At 43.5% G+C, this 16,859-nt stretch overlaps 1 protein-coding gene across 1 annotated transcript in view; it reads left to right on the forward strand.

Moving 5' to 3' along the window:
* Positions 1–16,859, forward strand: part of LOC125291653 (diacylglycerol kinase beta) — a 91,374-nt gene that overhangs the window by 20,540 nt on the left and 53,975 nt on the right. The window contains 11 exon segments of the mRNA XM_048238473.1: positions 3,140–3,216; positions 4,997–5,017; positions 7,143–7,296; positions 9,408–9,470; positions 10,074–10,322; positions 11,119–11,271; positions 12,260–12,309; positions 12,705–12,779; positions 13,087–13,206; positions 13,716–13,833; positions 14,611–14,699. Of these exon segments, the coding sequence (XP_048094430.1) occupies positions 3,140–3,216; positions 4,997–5,017; positions 7,143–7,296; positions 9,408–9,470; positions 10,074–10,322; positions 11,119–11,271; positions 12,260–12,309; positions 12,705–12,779; positions 13,087–13,206; positions 13,716–13,833; positions 14,611–14,699 (1,169 nt within the window).

Genomic DNA, 16,859 nt, shown 5'->3' on the forward strand with positions numbered 1-16,859 from the left:
GCATCTCTGGGTGGAGATTGTAATAGAAACCCTTCCATTTGTTGTTTTAGTGTATAGATTGTCATAGAGCTGCACATGTTCATTCACAATAGTTTGTCTTGTAATGTGAGGCAGTTAGTTCTTCTTATTCATTTGAGCCACACCAAAAATTACAGACTTCAGAAATATATCTTTTCTGAAATATATGATATGATATGAAGTTAATGGTTTGATGAGTTAAGAGCTTTATAACGTGCTTTTTAATGGTCCTGTTATCCTGTAATGAATGTTTCATTACGTCTGAAAGCTCTTTTTTTATAGACTCAGCCCTTAGCACAGTACTTACGATGCGTACTCCCTCCGAGCATGTTTGTCCTTCCTGGTGCCCCTCTTACATGGAACATTCTGATGTCATGTCAAGATCTCTAAGGCAACCGCTCAAACAGCTTTATGGTCTTTTCCTTTATTTGTGGGTTGAGACTTGACTTATTATGGGATGTTCATGCTAATTGGTAGAGTACATCACATCTGTAATGAGAGTTGGAGCGAGCCGAGATTGACGAGGCAAATAAAAGAGGTATGATGTCCAGACTGATTTACACAGATTCATCCTCCCGATCAGAACTCCCAACCTTTTTCTGGGGCGTATTTCACCCAGGAACTAAATGTGCCTTTAAATCTTTAAATGTGCCTTGCCAACTGTCAGATGCTATCTTTTAAAAGGTGTCCTTTAAATCACTGCCTGTGTGGTTAGTGTTCTCCTCTTTTGGAGAAGTAAGTTCTGCATTGAGATTCATTCCCATGACTAAGATCTTAGTGTAGAAGGTTTTTTTTTGGGTGTGGATGAGGACAGTTGGTGGGAAATTTCTCAGGAAAGACAGCTCAGAGCAGTTTGTCACCACAAGGCTTTCTGAAGAATATGTGTTATATTAAGTTTCCAGCCTCTGCCCGCACTTCAGCAGAATTTACAGACTCAATTCAGACTCTATCCTCGAGAGAAATGACGCAAGTTATACTGGGCGTGCCATGATAAGGATTTTTACCCATGGGGCAAGACCTTCAAGCTGTAAAAGTGTCCACCAGATAAGGATTGTAAAGGGGGAGGTGTAGTAGGACCCACAGTGGTGTTTTAATTTATTTATTTACATCCCCACCTTAAGTGTGTGACACTGATGACGCATGATGTTCAGGCTGAAGATGTTGTAGCGGTTGAGTTGCACTTATTTTTATGTGCATCTGTGGTAGAGGAGATACATGGTTGCCGCAGGAGATGAGCGTGCATGTATGCGTGCTTGTGTGTGTGTCTGTATTCTCTCTTAGGCTGAGCAGCCTGGAAACAGGCGCTAAAGGGCTTGTTTATTTTGTCTCTGTTAATGATCAAACTCTTTTGTCATCTGTTCTCAACAAGCCACTATCACACACACTGTTATACATGTGACACCAAACCCACACTCCATCTCACTCGCACAGCCTCTCATACGAAGCCTAGTCGCAATACAGCGTGACATGAAAGAGATCTAATGTATGAATGTGCATAGGCAGTTCTTTAGTTTTCCATCACTGTTGACCTCCTTTATATTTTATGGGTTTGTGTGTATGGTGTGTGTGTGTGTGTGTGTGTGTGTGTGTGTGTGTGTGTGTGTGTGTGTGTGTGTGTGTGTGTGTGTGTGTGTGTGTGTGGTGTGTGTGTGTGTATGGTGTGTGTGTGTGTGTGTGTTTGTGTGTATGTTTGTGTCTGTGTGTGTGTGTCTGTGTGTGTGAATCTAAGTGCACGTGTACTATACACACCATGTGCTCAACTCTGGTTTTTTTCCCTCTCCAATTTTCATCTAGCTTTGAGCAGCATGTCATGTCAAGAATTAAAACCCAGCACAAAACACAAATTAGGATGTTACCTAGCCTGTTCCATTTTTTTTTTTATGTTGCTTGTTTTGTTATCCGAGAGGTGTTTACTGGCAAAATATTTGTGTAAATCGTAGTATTTGTTTGTTTTTTTAATGATCCTGTGGTGATTCAGCCTGCTGCTGCTGCCGCCGCTGCTGATGCTGCTGCTGATGCTGCTGCTGATGCTACTGCTTTTCAGCAGTAACTGGGCAGATGAGTAATCACGATATGACCCAGGGACAACCCCAGGTGCTGCGGGGCATCAGCATTCGGGGGCAGTGATATGATAGCCATGATGACTCACAATTTGTCTCATAATGCACAGAGGTGGAAAGACAAAGAGAGAGACAGATACAGAGACAGGCGAAGAGGGGTGAGAGAGAGAGAGAGAGAGAGAGAGAGAAAGAGAGAGAGAGAGAGATAGGGAGGAGGAGGAAATGGTAGAGGGTCCCATTTTTTGCCCGAGGCACTGCATATATGACAGGGTGATATTTCTTCTCGACTGCTGTCTACAGTTTAATTGCCTGGCTTTCTTTATTAGCACAATTCATTCAGCCCAGCCCAGCTCTCCTCTAGTAATAATACACGAAGCAGGAGGAAGCTGGCGAGAGTGAGGCACCACAATGCAATCTGTGTTGGTAATTGAATGTCTGACTGTGCCAATATTTGGTCTGCGAAATTGGCTTATTTATTGATTTACATATGCATGTAAGATGGAGGGTTTACACAGTTTACAGTGTTACGCAACATGTTACTTGTGGGTTCAGTAAAGCATGCAACATGTCAAATTTACATTGATGTGATGGGGGGAATCATGCTGAGGTACACTGTTTACCTGCACATTCTATTTTGGTAGAATAAAGAGCTCACCTCTTATTTTTCTTATATTGTATACAAATTACATCCTACTCCAGCATTCCTTTCTTTTGCTTAGATGCCCACCGGGAGGCTCAATATCAGTCAAGCTGGATGTAGACTTTATATTAAATTATTATTATTAGTAGTATTATTACATGCTACCCCTATCAGTACTGATAATTTCTCAACATTTTTCACCAGAGGCCAGCTGTTGAGAATTATCCAGCTGGCTAACTCTGGCAAATTTACAGAAATGTTGATTAGTGTGTTGTTCCTACACAGGAAATGAGCGAGAAATTAAATGAAATGAAAGCTGCATTCCTCTTTCCTGTGTTCATATTTCCTCTCATTTCTTTGTTCGGTCTCTCTCTTTCTCTCTCTCTCTCTCTCTCTCTCTCTCTCTCTCTCGTCACCGCAGACTCCACCAAGAAGCTGAAGGATGTCCTGGAGGAGTTCCACGGCAACGGCGTCCTCTCCAAGTACAACCCGGAGCAGGTATGTCACCAGCAGAGTAGATTACTACCCCTGTGAGAGTTAATGGCCTTGTGCCGGTGCCCAGTGGTAAGGTCCCAGCCAGGGGCAGACGTCACATAGCTCACCTTCAACGTCCACTAAGTTCCCTTCATCTGCCGCCAGCTGATGAGGAATGGTCAGCGCTGATGCCAGTTTATATCCTCAAATGCCAACGCCGTGGCAGTCGTTCTGTGCCAACGCCCCCCATCGCTGCACTCAGGACACATCAGTGTGCCGTTTTTTAGGGTTTTTCACACGTTATCCCGTTAAATTGTGGATCGTCATCCATCGTCTGTGCCTTCTCGGTGGCCTTCCTCTCAGAATAACGAACGGCCCCATTTGCCTGGCTCGCCGGTCAGTGGCGCCTCGCGAGAGACACTCGAGGGCGAATCGATGCGGGGTCGCTTCAGCCGCGGGGTCAGAGGAGACTATGCACGCCCAGGCGCCAGTGAGCGAGCCCAGCCAGCCTGCGTCCCTACATGGACGCTGGAAGGTAGAACGGACGGGGGGAAACGACTCATCAATCTGAACGCGCCCCGCGCCACACCAGGCCCAAGCCCATGAGCAGAGGGCAACGCGCTATCAGCGCGACTTCCCTCTCCCAGCCCGCGCCGTGACAGCGCCCATATGTCTCTCTGACAGATGAGCCAGCACTGGGCTGTAAATAGCAGGTGTGAGGGAGCCCACAATGATGGGCATGAAGCTGGAGGTTTTTGGGGTGTAGGAGAAGTGTCAGTTCAGCCACAGGGTGATTTATGAGACAAAGACTGGGATAAATCTCATTTGTTTCCTTCTCGTTTCAAGCTGTGGTGGATCCTCTGCTCACATGTTTTGAAGAAAAGGCCCCGTTGGTAACTTTTTTTTAGTTGGTGTGTAATTTTGAAGAGAAGTTTTCGGGTGATGCGGGGTGATTATGGTTATGGATGTTGCCTTACTCATGTTCTGCCAAGAAGGGAGTTCCTCTAACCACTTCCTGTAGACACGAAAACATGCTTACATCATACTGGCTCAAATGTGCACAGACTATGAACACACACACACACACATACACACAAACACTCTCACAAACACGCAAACACATTTTCTTGAATAGAATACAGACAGTTCTACATAAAGTTTAACCCAGTGTGTCTCCTACTTATCAGTAAGTCATCAGTACTGAGTAAGTCATCAGTACTCAGTAAACACATGCTTCTGTAGTACTTCAGCTCACGTCTTAAGGCCACTTTGGACTGGCTCCAGAGACACGCCACAGCAGGTCGTAACCAAACACCTTCTCTTGCGCTGAACCTGTAGCTTTTCTTATTTTTTCAACATTTAATTATTTTAATGTCTGTCTCTCTTACGTATTGTCAGCAGAGCGTTTCAGAGCGAGTGATGCCCAAAAAAGGCAAGAGAAAACAAATGGGGGAAATGTGAACAAAGCCCCAAAACAGTAATGGTCAGAGTCCAGCCACAATGGAGACCAGAGACAGAAAGAGTGGACGAGTTTGGATGACTAATTTTAGAAGTCAGCAATCTGCAAAGTTGTTTTGGAGCAGCTTACTCAAACATGTAATCTTGTCTTAAAATATGCATTGGCTCTATTCATTCAGTATCCACGTTATGTGAATAAAGGAACGCAAATCAACATTTACTGTATCAGAACAAATAATTCCATCCCTAATTCCACAGCAAGCACACAGCCAACAGCACTGACATAAGGTTAACATCATCTTTTCCTTTATCCTTGTACCTGTTCTTTTTTTCGACCGCCAAACAGAAGCAAGACGTTCTCAACCAAGTAAGCCCTGGAGCTCTCTGCGTTTGCATGCTCTGTGGTTCTTTGTGTCTACAGACTGCATGCCCAAACACAGCATAACCCTTTCCCGTAACCCACAGCTTTCCTTCGTCATTGCCTATTTCTCTCTCCCATCCCCAGAGTGAGGTGCACACACGCACTCGCCAGGGATCACGCTCAGACCCAGAGGTCAAAAGTTCTCGTCCTGCTTTTCTTTTTTTTTTGTGTCTCAGCTGTGTGTCTTTTGTCTTCCGTGTCGAAGGGTGTGTGCGTGCATCTGTGTGAGTGGGTAGGTTGTATGTCTGAGTATGTGTATGTGTGTGTGTGTGTGTGTGTGTGTGTGTGTGTGTGGGGGGGGGTTCAGACAAAGAGTGAACCTGTCAGCTCCACTTTCACTGTCGAAAGAAGAAACACTGTGACTGTTTAATGCTGTAGTACTCCAGCTCAAAGAAACTGGATTGTGGCCAGTGATGCCAGTAACGCGTTAGTAACGTGTTAGTCTATTTTGACCACTTTTTCCGGTAACGAGTAATCTAACGCGCTACTATTTACAAACCAGTAATCAGATTAAAGTTACTTATCTAAGTCACTGTGCATTACTATTTTTGTCATTTTCCTTAGTAAAAAGATATATTCTTTGCTTTCTTCTTGTCTCGGGGATTAACATCATGTAGGCCTACTGTAGGCTATGCGTTTTCAGCATGAGGACAACTCACGTGTAAAGCAGCGACACAAACGTAAACAACAATGGAGGGAGGAGAGAGATGCACATTTTATCTATACAGTCATTATTTTGAGTTTGTGTCAGCTAAACATGACAACATTAAGGTAGGCCAGTAAGGTCTAGAGACCAGCATAAATAATATAGACAAATAGGAGAGTAAAGTGTAATGTAGGCAAGGTAAAATAAAAAAAACTATTTCAGTGCAAGAACAGGTTGAAGTAACAGTGTAGCAGTAAAACAGTAGTGAAAACATTAGGCTGTGTACAATAGTAAAACAGTAGTAAAATAGTAGTAAGCAGTAGTGGGCAGTCAGTACTCAGGCTATTTACTATCACAATTTCTATCAATAGGCCTTCCTTATTTGGTGTACTGACTAGACATTATTGAACAATCATTTGAATTTCAGTATCTAAGTAGGTTGGGTTGAGATGTCTGCTATACATTGTTGACATTACTGTTAAAATGCACTTCCAGTATAGTGAGTATTGGCAAAACCAGTTATCATTTTTATGTTGAGGCGGTGGGGGTGTTGTCGGCAGCTGCTGAAAGTAACTAATAAAGTAACTTGTAATCTAACTTAGTTACTTTTAAAATCAAGTAATCAGTAAAGTAACTAAGTTACTTTTTAAAGGAGTAATCAGTAATCAGTAATCAGATTACTTTTTCAAGGTAACTGTGGCAACACTGATTGTGGCCCACTGACGTCTACTGTTCTCATGCAAGTACAGTATTTGCAATACGCATTCATACAGGGCATGATCATAATTGTCTGTCGAAATGTGGTTGTTTGCTGTCCAACTGTTTTGTCTGGCTGTCTGAGTTGTACTTGTACATACCAGTGAATGGCCACTACATTCCATGTCTGTCCAGAAGTGTCCCAAGTGGTCCACAGTTTCACTACTTTGCCCTAAGAACACAAAAATGTCTTTTTACATCTGCTCACTGTAAACATACACACTGTAAATAATAATGTCCCATTATATGCTCCACCTTTGGCACACCAGTGTGTGTATGTGTGTGGAGGTAAAGGCTATCATCTATCATCAATGCTTTTGAGATAAGATAGCCCTCATGTTTTATTTATTTTTCTTCACAATAGAGTTGTTGTATGTAAAGTTCCAGTGGGGGAGGTCTTGTTCTTGCTCTGGAGAGTGTGTTCTGACGCCTCCTGCTCCTGCTCCTGCTCCTCCACACCTGTGTATCTGTCTGCTGTGTCACCACGGTGCCCTTGCTCCAGTATCATCTCCAAACAAGGGAATGGCGGTGGGGGTGATGAGGGTGGGGGTGGTGGTGGGGATATGGGGACAGGGCTTTATGGATGTATTCTGGAGGTATTTCCCTCCACTGTAATTCCTCTCTCTTTGATCATGTGTCCTCTGGCCTGTGTCTGCTTCTTCAACGCAGCCCATCGACTATGAGGGCTTCCAGCTCTTCATGGCCACCTATCTGGAGAATGACATTCCTGAGGACCTGTGCCAGCACCTCTTCACCTCCTTCAAGAGCAAGACAGGTGGGGGATGCTCTCCAGAGGCTCCCCGCGCCGGAGCCAGCATGCTGGGTAAATATCAGCAGCAGTCCTCCCCCTACTGCTACAGCATCCAGGCCCCCAGTTCATTAGTGTGGAATTTATTTCAATGAACACAACAGGCCTCTAGGGAGTGTGATATTATTAGTAATGTTTTTGTTTTTATTATTGTTAGCAGTAGGACTACCAGTAGTAGTAGTAGTGGTAGTAGTAGTAACAGTGTTGGATTATATAATGTTAGTGGTTGTAGCCTATTGGATTTAGTAAGTCTCGTTATTGGTAAAATGTTTGTATTGGTTTGAGTAATATAAATATTTGTTATGTGGGGTATCACTGCATCCTGAGGCACTGGTCTGTGTTTTGTGGCATCCATTGTCTTTATGGGAAAGGTGCGCTTGCAAATGAGATTTTTTTTTCCTCGTCTGAAATGGTGGTCATCTCAACCATGCACACACACACACACAAACACACGCACATGCACGCAGCTGGAGTTGCTTGACCACACAATCAGTGCCGCAGGGTGTTTGGTTGATTAGTTCAGTGTGTTGTTAATGCCGAGTGTGACATGCAGCCTTAATCCCGGCCTTCAGCACAGAGCAGAGCCAAAACCCAGCAGAGCTCAGAGCAGAGCTGAGCGAACTCATCCTGCTCTGCAGCATAGCGGCGGCCCACTAACTGGGACAGATGGATGGCGTCTGGCTCACTCACTCTCCATCAGGGGGTCCCTGGCCAAAAGAAAACAGGAAATGAGAAAATGAGCTTCACAGTGAATTTGTCGATTTTATGTGTGTGGTTTTTTTTCTTACCTTCTCTTTCAAATAAGAACAGTGACCCAAAAATCAATATTGGCAAGGAAGACGTCCCTGAAGGCGATGACGTAAATGCTCAAGTCTTCTGACTAATCATGCATTTAGATGACTGATCTGGGCCGCACTGTGCCCAATCATTTTGGGATTTTTTCCCAGTTCTTTTGCTTTATAACTACAGTATGCTTTGTGAACAGAGTATGCTGAATTGGCATAAGTAGGCATAACCGTCATTTGACCATGCAAAATGGTTTTCTACTGTGTCGGATTCATTTTTTGTGTGTGTGGAGCTCTTTTGAATAACACTGAACGTGGTTAAATAACATAGCCTTCAAATTGCCTTTAAAAGGCACATTTACAAGAAATAATAGTCCATGTAAACAATAAGACAATATATAAGACAATAAATAAGACAATATTTGCATGTCATACAATATGGATCACTGTTTAGTTGGTATTAAAATGTGTCAGTATACTATAAACGTCCGGTGTGACTAGTCGTAGATTTCTATAAGATTTCCTCTGTACAAGCTACATATACATACAACCTTAACAAGTGCAAATGCTGATGGTCAGTAACCCTGTTGTGAACAGAGTCTGGTGTAGACTGCCATTTCAACCGCTGTGATGGAAGCAAGGCTATGGTCTGCAGTGCCACCTAGTGTTGCAAGTGTTAAGAGGCTGGTCTTGACTCTACTATATTTCTGAAGCATTGAAACATACAGTACAGTATGTTTAGTATTATGAATTTAATGACATTAAACATACTGTATAATATCTGAAAATTGATTTTGGTAAAGTACTTCTGGATAATTGTCTCTCTTCTGAAACTGTAAGCATGTAGGCCTACAGTATGTTTCAGTAGCTGAAGCTGATGATGAAGTCGGTGGTGTAGCTCATTTTTGGTGCATTTGTTCGATGACATTGCATTTTTTTCAAATACTCTTAGAAAGAATCCCAACAAAAAGTTCTGGTGCCTGAGCAACACTTCACCAGACCGGATGGGAAATTAAATCCTCAATCATCATGAAAATCCTTAGCTTTCAGCAAAAACCTCAGATTTTCCTCGACATGGTCTGATAAATTAAGGAGGCGTGAAATGATTCATCAAGCACAACCGAGTATGAACAACATCACTGATCATTTCGACTGTGCCGCTCGGAAGACTGTGCCGCTTTTTTAACTGACTTGAAGAAAACCAGCGCCTAGCAAAGTATAAAAGCGAATCACTCACCCCAAAACACCTTCCTTCCTTTCCGTTCCTCTCCTGGAGTCTCCCGGCCGGCACTCAGCTCATTGCTCTTGACCTCCCCCTCTTTGCTCCCCCTGTGTCTGCAGAGCCCATGTCGATCGATGCAGGCATCTCTATACAGACCGAAGTGGCCTGTGCTCCAATTACAGGTACCACCACATTGGTGTGGCCATAATATCACCCACCTCCCCTCCCACTAAGCCAAAAGCATCCTGTCCATCAGCCATCACCGCTGAAGATACCTTCAGTGTCTCGTCCGTTTTTTGTTGCTTTGTTTGGTCTTGTCAGTGTATAGTATCTGGTATCTGTGTTTTCTGTGTGTAACCACAGAAGGGAGGCTGTGCGGCTTCTCCGTCAGTGTGGATCTGTTGATTTGGATGTTCAGGTTTTATCTGCTGTGTCGCCACATCTCACCGTCGCTTAGTGATAGCAGCATGCCTGTCTGGTATCGGTTATGATACTGTATCTCTTGACGCTTATCAGTGGCAATCATCCTCTCACTGCTCCTCTAACTCTCTTCCTATTTTTGTTTTGCCAATTAATATTTCTATCTATCTATCTATCTATCTATTTATTTATCTAATAACAGGAACTAATTAAGCACCTGTTTGTTTTGTTCTTTCTTTCATTACACTCCAATTCTCAACTCCAACTTCCTGCCTTTCATTCAAAACTTCTTGTCTTCCTCTTCTTCTTCTTCTTCTTTCTTTTGTTTCTTCTTCTTTTTCTCCTCCTGTCCTCTTATCTCTCAGGCATGAATGGAAAGAGCATCCTGTCCGCGATGGGCAGGCACACCCCCGAGCACTCTAGCGTCCCAACACCGAGCTCCGGGGCCACCACGTCGCCCTGCTCATCCCGCTCCTCCTCTCAGCGCTCAGGGACCGGGGGCCACACGCCCAAGGGCCACAGCCGCTCACCCTGCGGCCAGTCCAAACCCGTGGGGGCCAGCAGCAACGCTCTGGCCCCCGCAAAGACCACCGGCTCCCCTCGGCTCTCACCTGGTGAGTGGTGTGTGTAAGGACTCGGAGGGATGCAAATGAATTACCTGAGTAACTTGACTGGTCTGTTGTTGGCTTGTCTGTATTAGACAGTATATATCGTACCCTCCAGAATTATTGGTACCTCTGCTAAAGTTGACTAAAAAGAGGAATATAAAATCATCTTTTGGAAATTGATCTTGGCATGGTTTTATTTCAGTTAGCCTATTAGCTGGTTTGATTTGCATTGAGCTCAATGAGCATAAAAATAAAACCATGCAAATCTCTAGGTATGGTGCAGGGTATGTGATGATGTGGGGCTATTTTAATTCCAAAGGCCAAGGGAACTTTATCAGGATGCATAGTATCCTGGATCCATGCCTGCCTCTAGGGGAATTTAACATAGGGGTGCCAATACTTATGACTCCTGTATTTTAAGGAAGAACATTTATTTGTTTATGATACATTCACAAAGAAAATTGGTGTCCATAAAGGTTGGATATTTCCTCATTTTTTTACTTAAGGCATTAAGATCAATTTCCAAAAGATGATTTTATATTCCTCTTTTTAGTCAACTTTAGCAGAGGTGCCAATAATTCTGGAGGGTAAGGTTGTTACACTTTACTTGTCTTGAATAATAGTGACAATTAGGCTTATTCTGCTGCTCAACAATTACTACAATAACCTGCTGCTGGAGTGGACATTGATCTGTATGTTCATTTTACAAAAATAACCAATTGTATATTAGGTAGGTAGACCCACTATCAGTGGCAGAGAGAATAGTTTTGAGTGATCTCTCTGTGTGATCTGTTCCACCCAGAGCGGACGCGGAGTGACAAGTGTGTGTCCCAGAAGAGAAGCCCCTCGCCTCAGAAGGGCTCTCCTCTGCCCTCCCCTCAGGTGGTCTTCCTCAAGGACATTGTGTGTTACCTGTCGCTTTTGGAGAGGGGCACACCAGAGGACAAGCTAGAGTGTAAGTGGCACCAGGACTCAGTGGTCATGATTGTATGATATGATTGTATAGTCTTATTTAGAATTTTGGAGGTTACTTGGCTACTAGGGATTTGTTTGAAAATGTTTTTGAAGTAATTTAGGGTAGCCTTCTGTACAAGGAGGCACTAAAACCACAGAGTAATAGGCTGTAGCCTACAATATATTCTACTAATTAAGCTACCTACATAGTAGGCCCTAATGGCTATACAATGTCTGGTTTAACACCAGTGAAAACATTTGATGAATGAATGAGGTCATAATGGCCGAGTCATCTGGAAAAGAGATCATGTTTTGCTCAAAACAACAACCAAAACATGCTGTGGTCTTTGAGGACTGAACTTAGATGAACTTACAGTAAATCCCCAAATACTTCTCCAGTGATTTGTCGGTCATGTTAATCTCAGACATTTAAACCTGTGGTTTAAGGTGAGTTTTGAAAACAGTAATAGTCAAAGGTCCTCAAAATAGTCCTAAAAATAGCCTACTTTAGTTAGTGTATACGTGTCTTCATCCATGCACAGACATACAGGTCGGATTGGTTTGTGCTGTTCTTGCTTTTCACCAAAGACCAATTACCAGCTCTTCCCCTGATCTCTACCTACCTATGTGCCATCAGTCAGTTTCAGCCTCCCAATGTGCTCAGAAAACTTCGTGAGTCTGGTTGGCTTGCCTCAGTAATGACCCCGTTTGTCACCGTGTACTGACATCACCTTAAGCTTCTATTTCCAATTGACTTCTTTTAGAGCTCAGAGGCTAAATCTGCCACACTAACACCACGACACACCAGCTAATCTCCACCGCTAGCGCTTTGACTAGTGACAGTCGACACTTGTCACAGCAGCCGGCCGTCTGACAGATGAATTCCCACTCTCCGGGGGATGTTTTTTTCTCTCTCGGGGATGATAGGTGGGGACCGTAGCTACTGAACTGAGTCATCATGGGCTCTCTGCTTTCTCGCCCCCCTCTAGTCATGTTCCGGCTCTACGACACGGACGGCAATGGTGTACTGGACAGCTCGGTAAGTGCGCTGGACACGGGAGAATTGGCTCCTCTAGGCAATAGGATATGTTATGTAATTGGATGACCACAGTGGTCATCGGTCAGCAGGTGAGTGTAGTAGGCCAGTCATTTAGTAGTAGTCTAAACCTACATCATCAGCATAGTGACATCATTTTGGTCAGTTGATCAGTATGTTGTCATTTACAGTAACTGTCATCCTACATACCACCATATCACCTTAGGACATGTAGACGTGATTTCAGTAGTAGGACACATCCATATCCATCCATTACAGCCTTTTTTGTTGTGAGCACATTTGACAGACACAACTCGGGAAACAGTTTGCTAACAGCTTTATAGCAAATACAATCATGGGAGGGTCCAGTTGTGTCTAAACTCTCTTCCTGTCTTCAGGAAGTGGACCGCATCATCAATCAAATGGTCCATGTGGCAGAGTATCTGGAGTGGGACTCCACAGAGCTACGACCAGTAAGGACTCACATGCATGCCCATGTTTATGCGTCATATGCGTCTTGGTATGGGATGTGACTTGTTATCTTGTCACATTACTGGATTAATTTCATGCAGATGGATATGGATAATTGTTGTGCAATCATAGCGTAGCCTCAATGCGTTCATCTCACTCACTCACTGTGTGTGTGTGTGTGTGTGTGTGTGTGTGCGTGTGCGTGTGCGTGTGTGTGTTTGTGTGTGTGTGTGTGTGTGTGTGTGTGTGTGTGTGTGTGTGTGTGCGCATGTGCATGTGTGTGTGTGTGTGTGTAGTGCGTGTGTGTAGATTCTGAAGGAGATGATGGAGGAGATTGATTTTGACAAAGATGGGACCATTACCCTGGAGGAGTGGATCAGAGGAGGAATGTCCACTATACCCCTTCTGGTGTTACTGGGCATGGAGACGGTGAGTGTGATGAAGTGTGTGTATTTAGTGTGTACGTATGTTTATGCCTGTGTGTGTGCGTGTGCGTGTGCGTGGCGTGTGCGTGTGCGTGTGTGTGTGTTTGCATACAAGTGTATCAGCATACCCTTTTGTGTGTGTGTGTGTGTGTGTGTGTGTGTGTGTGTGTGTGTGTGTGTGTGTGTGTGTGTGTTTTGTAAGCAGTGCCCATGGTTCCCACCAACCACAAATTTCTTTACCAATATAGCCGCTGTATTTAGAGAACCCAGTGTACGGTATTCATATTACAGAGCATTATCAAGCTCAGCATGGCAGCCTGCAGTACAAACATTACAACGTTAAGATGAAAATGGGCAAATGGTATTACATGTATTTGAGGTATTTGATCGCTAACTAAAATACAGGCTCTCCTTTCCCCCATGACATCCAAGTTTCTCATGCCCACCCCCACCCCCTTTCTCTCTCTCTCTGTCTGTCTCTCTCTCTCTCTCTCTATCTCTCTCGCTCTGTAGAATGACCAGGAGGATGGGCAGCATGTTTGGAGACTGAAGCACTTCAACAAGCCAGCCTACTGTAACTACTGCCACACCATGCTCCTGGGGGTCCGCAAACAAGGCCTCTGTTGCTCCTGTGAGTGTGCTGTACTCTGTACTGTCACAGTGGGATACTGTACTGTCCCTAAAGTGGGATACGCACAAAAGGATGTTTTATTATTTTGTATTCTTTATACATGGCCCATCTTCTTGCAGCACCCGGAGTAAAGCTGTTTTAAATGCAGAGTCTGTTTCTTTGGGGAGGTTGAGCCTTTATTTAGGCATGTGTATTTTAGCTCCAAGTCTGTCCCTGATTGTTTCATTTGTAGATATTATATGCCTACCCCATCTGTTGTTTGGATCTCTTGGTAATTTGCCTCTTCCTTTTCTCATCTTGTATGGTAGTTTGACGTCACAAAGTTTACGCTCAACATTTTTGAATATAGTCTACAAACTTGGAGAAGCTCACAGACTGTTGTAGGAACAGAAATCAAAGTTCAGAATCACACGAATTACTACCATTTTTGTTTCATACAAGATATTGCATTATAAACCAGCATTTAGAGTAAAATAGTTCAGGTGTATAATACAAAACCATGAGAAAGTGAAATGCTGGAGTAGAGAATATATTTATTCATTAAACAAAGCCACTCCCATAGGGATGGTTAGTTACAGTATCTGGGTTAGGTTTCCTTGGTGATCTGTTGTGTTTACATGAGCATGAACATCAGATCATCATCTGAGCTCAAATTCATTAGCAAAGTTCATTCCCTTTGTGTGCTATAGTTGGACTGCTATGCAAGGCTATGTCCGTTAATCCAAATGTTGATATGAGTTGTATGTTGTTGTCTGTGTCTGTCCCTCTTTGGTGCAGTATGCAAGTACACAGTCCATGAGCGCTGTGTGTCCAAAGACATCGCTGCCTGCATCAGCACCTATGCCAAGTCCCGCAGACACACCAACGTGAGTACTCCACACACCTTAAGTAGACACAAAACAGACACACTTACATACACCTCGATGTCCTTCTACGGAAGTTATGAAGGAGTCCTCTGAAAAGATTCCACTTTTGAATAGGAATTCTGGTCACATTCCGAAACAGGTGCGAAATGGTTTTGGGGGTCTTAGGATCAGCCTGAAAATCTGAAAATCAATCAAGTGTAACATCTGGCCCAATGAATAGTGTGATTAACTTGTTGAAATGCCAAAAACCAAGGACAACTGACAAAATGTATGTCCCCTGATCATTTACTGTTTTTGGGGAACATTTTTAAGAAAAATCCCATGGTACCATGTGCGCATAGAAATCCTGTGACAATACTGGGTTTGCACCACACTCTGGCCGAACTCCCTGGCCAAACTCCCTCTATGTGTTTGACCTCTGCCTATTTGACCTTTAACCTTTCCCTTAAACGTTGAGTGGGAACCCCACCACACTCTGCGCTAACCCCGAGCTAATATTCCACAAACGTGTCAGTGAGGTTATGAGAACATCCTGCTCGTGGTCGTCCAAATGAACCGTGCCGGGATCATGCTCGCTTTGTTCAACCGCGTCTCTATATTTAGGATAATCTCCCATGTGGTTCAATTAGAGCTCTTCTTCTAGAACTGTCTCACAGACGTCCACATCCTCCCTGCCTTGGATGGCGATCCACAGAATGTGACTGAGAGCTGTCTGCATGAGTGGCAGCTCTAGGACGCACACACATTTTCCAGCAATTTTTCAATATGCTGGGTCCGGTCCAGACACAGGCCACACACACACACTGATGCTGACACAGACGCACGTGCACCCACACATTACATTACATTTGGCTGACGCATTTTTAGCCAAAGCGACTTACATATGTCAACTATATTACAAGGGATTACATTGTCCCCGGAGCAACTTGGGGTTAAGTGCCTTGCTCAAGGGCACAACGGTGGAAGCCGGGAATTGAACCGACAACTTTCAGGCTACTGCACGCTAGCCCAGTTCCTTAACCGCTACACTACCACCGCCCCCCACATACATACAAATATGCAGAGATGCATTGTGCACATGACTTCAGAGAGGGTGATTCAAACTTTGAAATCTGTAATTTGCCATTATCTGCTGTGCTTAAATTATACCTTTTTGTTGCTCACTACTTTATATAACCAAGGATGATTATAATAATGGTTGAGAAATTACCACACAGCAACAATAATTCATTAGGTAGGAGCCTGCTGCTTACATAAAACACATTACTTCAATGTTTTAATTGAAATTAAAAAAATCGCTTTTCAACTGTTGGTTAATCTTGAAGAAGTAGTGAGTGTCCCCATTATCACAAATTCATGAATGACTCACAAATGACTTCAGTCCTGTAAGCTTCTTACCACCTTCATGGCCCCACAGTCGGTGTGCTTTGCATAATTACATAAAGCCAGATGGTACAAACAGAGTGAAATCTGTCAAACAGAGCTGTCAGGCAGAGAGATTCCCACTGAGGAGGATACAGCAGCAAAGACATGAAGTGTGTCTGGAGATAAAACACAAGCTGATAATATGGTCACCAAGTGAAGTGTATGTTCAAAACTCCCCTCTAGCACATGAAAGTGATGTCTCTGAGAGGTTTCGGACTGACATGTGTCATAACCAATCCTTGACGAGCTCACAGGAGGTCAGGGGAAGGTGTGTCTTTAATCCAGCGAACAGTAGCTCTGAAAGATCCATCCGTCTCAGAGCTCTGAGAGAAAATGAGGGATGCTAAAAGGGGAAAACACTTGCCATATTATATCATGACTTCAGACAGGCATGCTTATAACTTACTCATGGCCTTGCCTGCCAACAACAAGATTGGTTTTCAATGGAGATTCTGTACTGTAAGCTAAATCATGAGGAGCAGAAGATTCTATGTGGGTTACTTTTTTTTTTCTTCTCCTCAACTAAACTATGAAAACTTTCTTGGCTGCTCTACACTCTTTTCTGAAGGAAATAGTATCTATATGTGTCTTGAAAGGCGCTTTATAAATAAAATGTATTATTAAATGTTGTACATTTTTTTGTCTTTGAATGTGGAATTAGCTGGTAGTATAGCCATTGTTCCATCATCATCCATTCCATCCAGTAAACACAAAATGCAAAAAACTTATATATCT

This window comes from Alosa alosa, chromosome 3 (genome assembly GCF_017589495.1).
Source record: "Alosa alosa isolate M-15738 ecotype Scorff River chromosome 3, AALO_Geno_1.1, whole genome shotgun sequence".
Classification (NCBI taxonomy): domain Eukaryota; kingdom Metazoa; phylum Chordata; class Actinopteri; order Clupeiformes; family Clupeidae; genus Alosa; species Alosa alosa.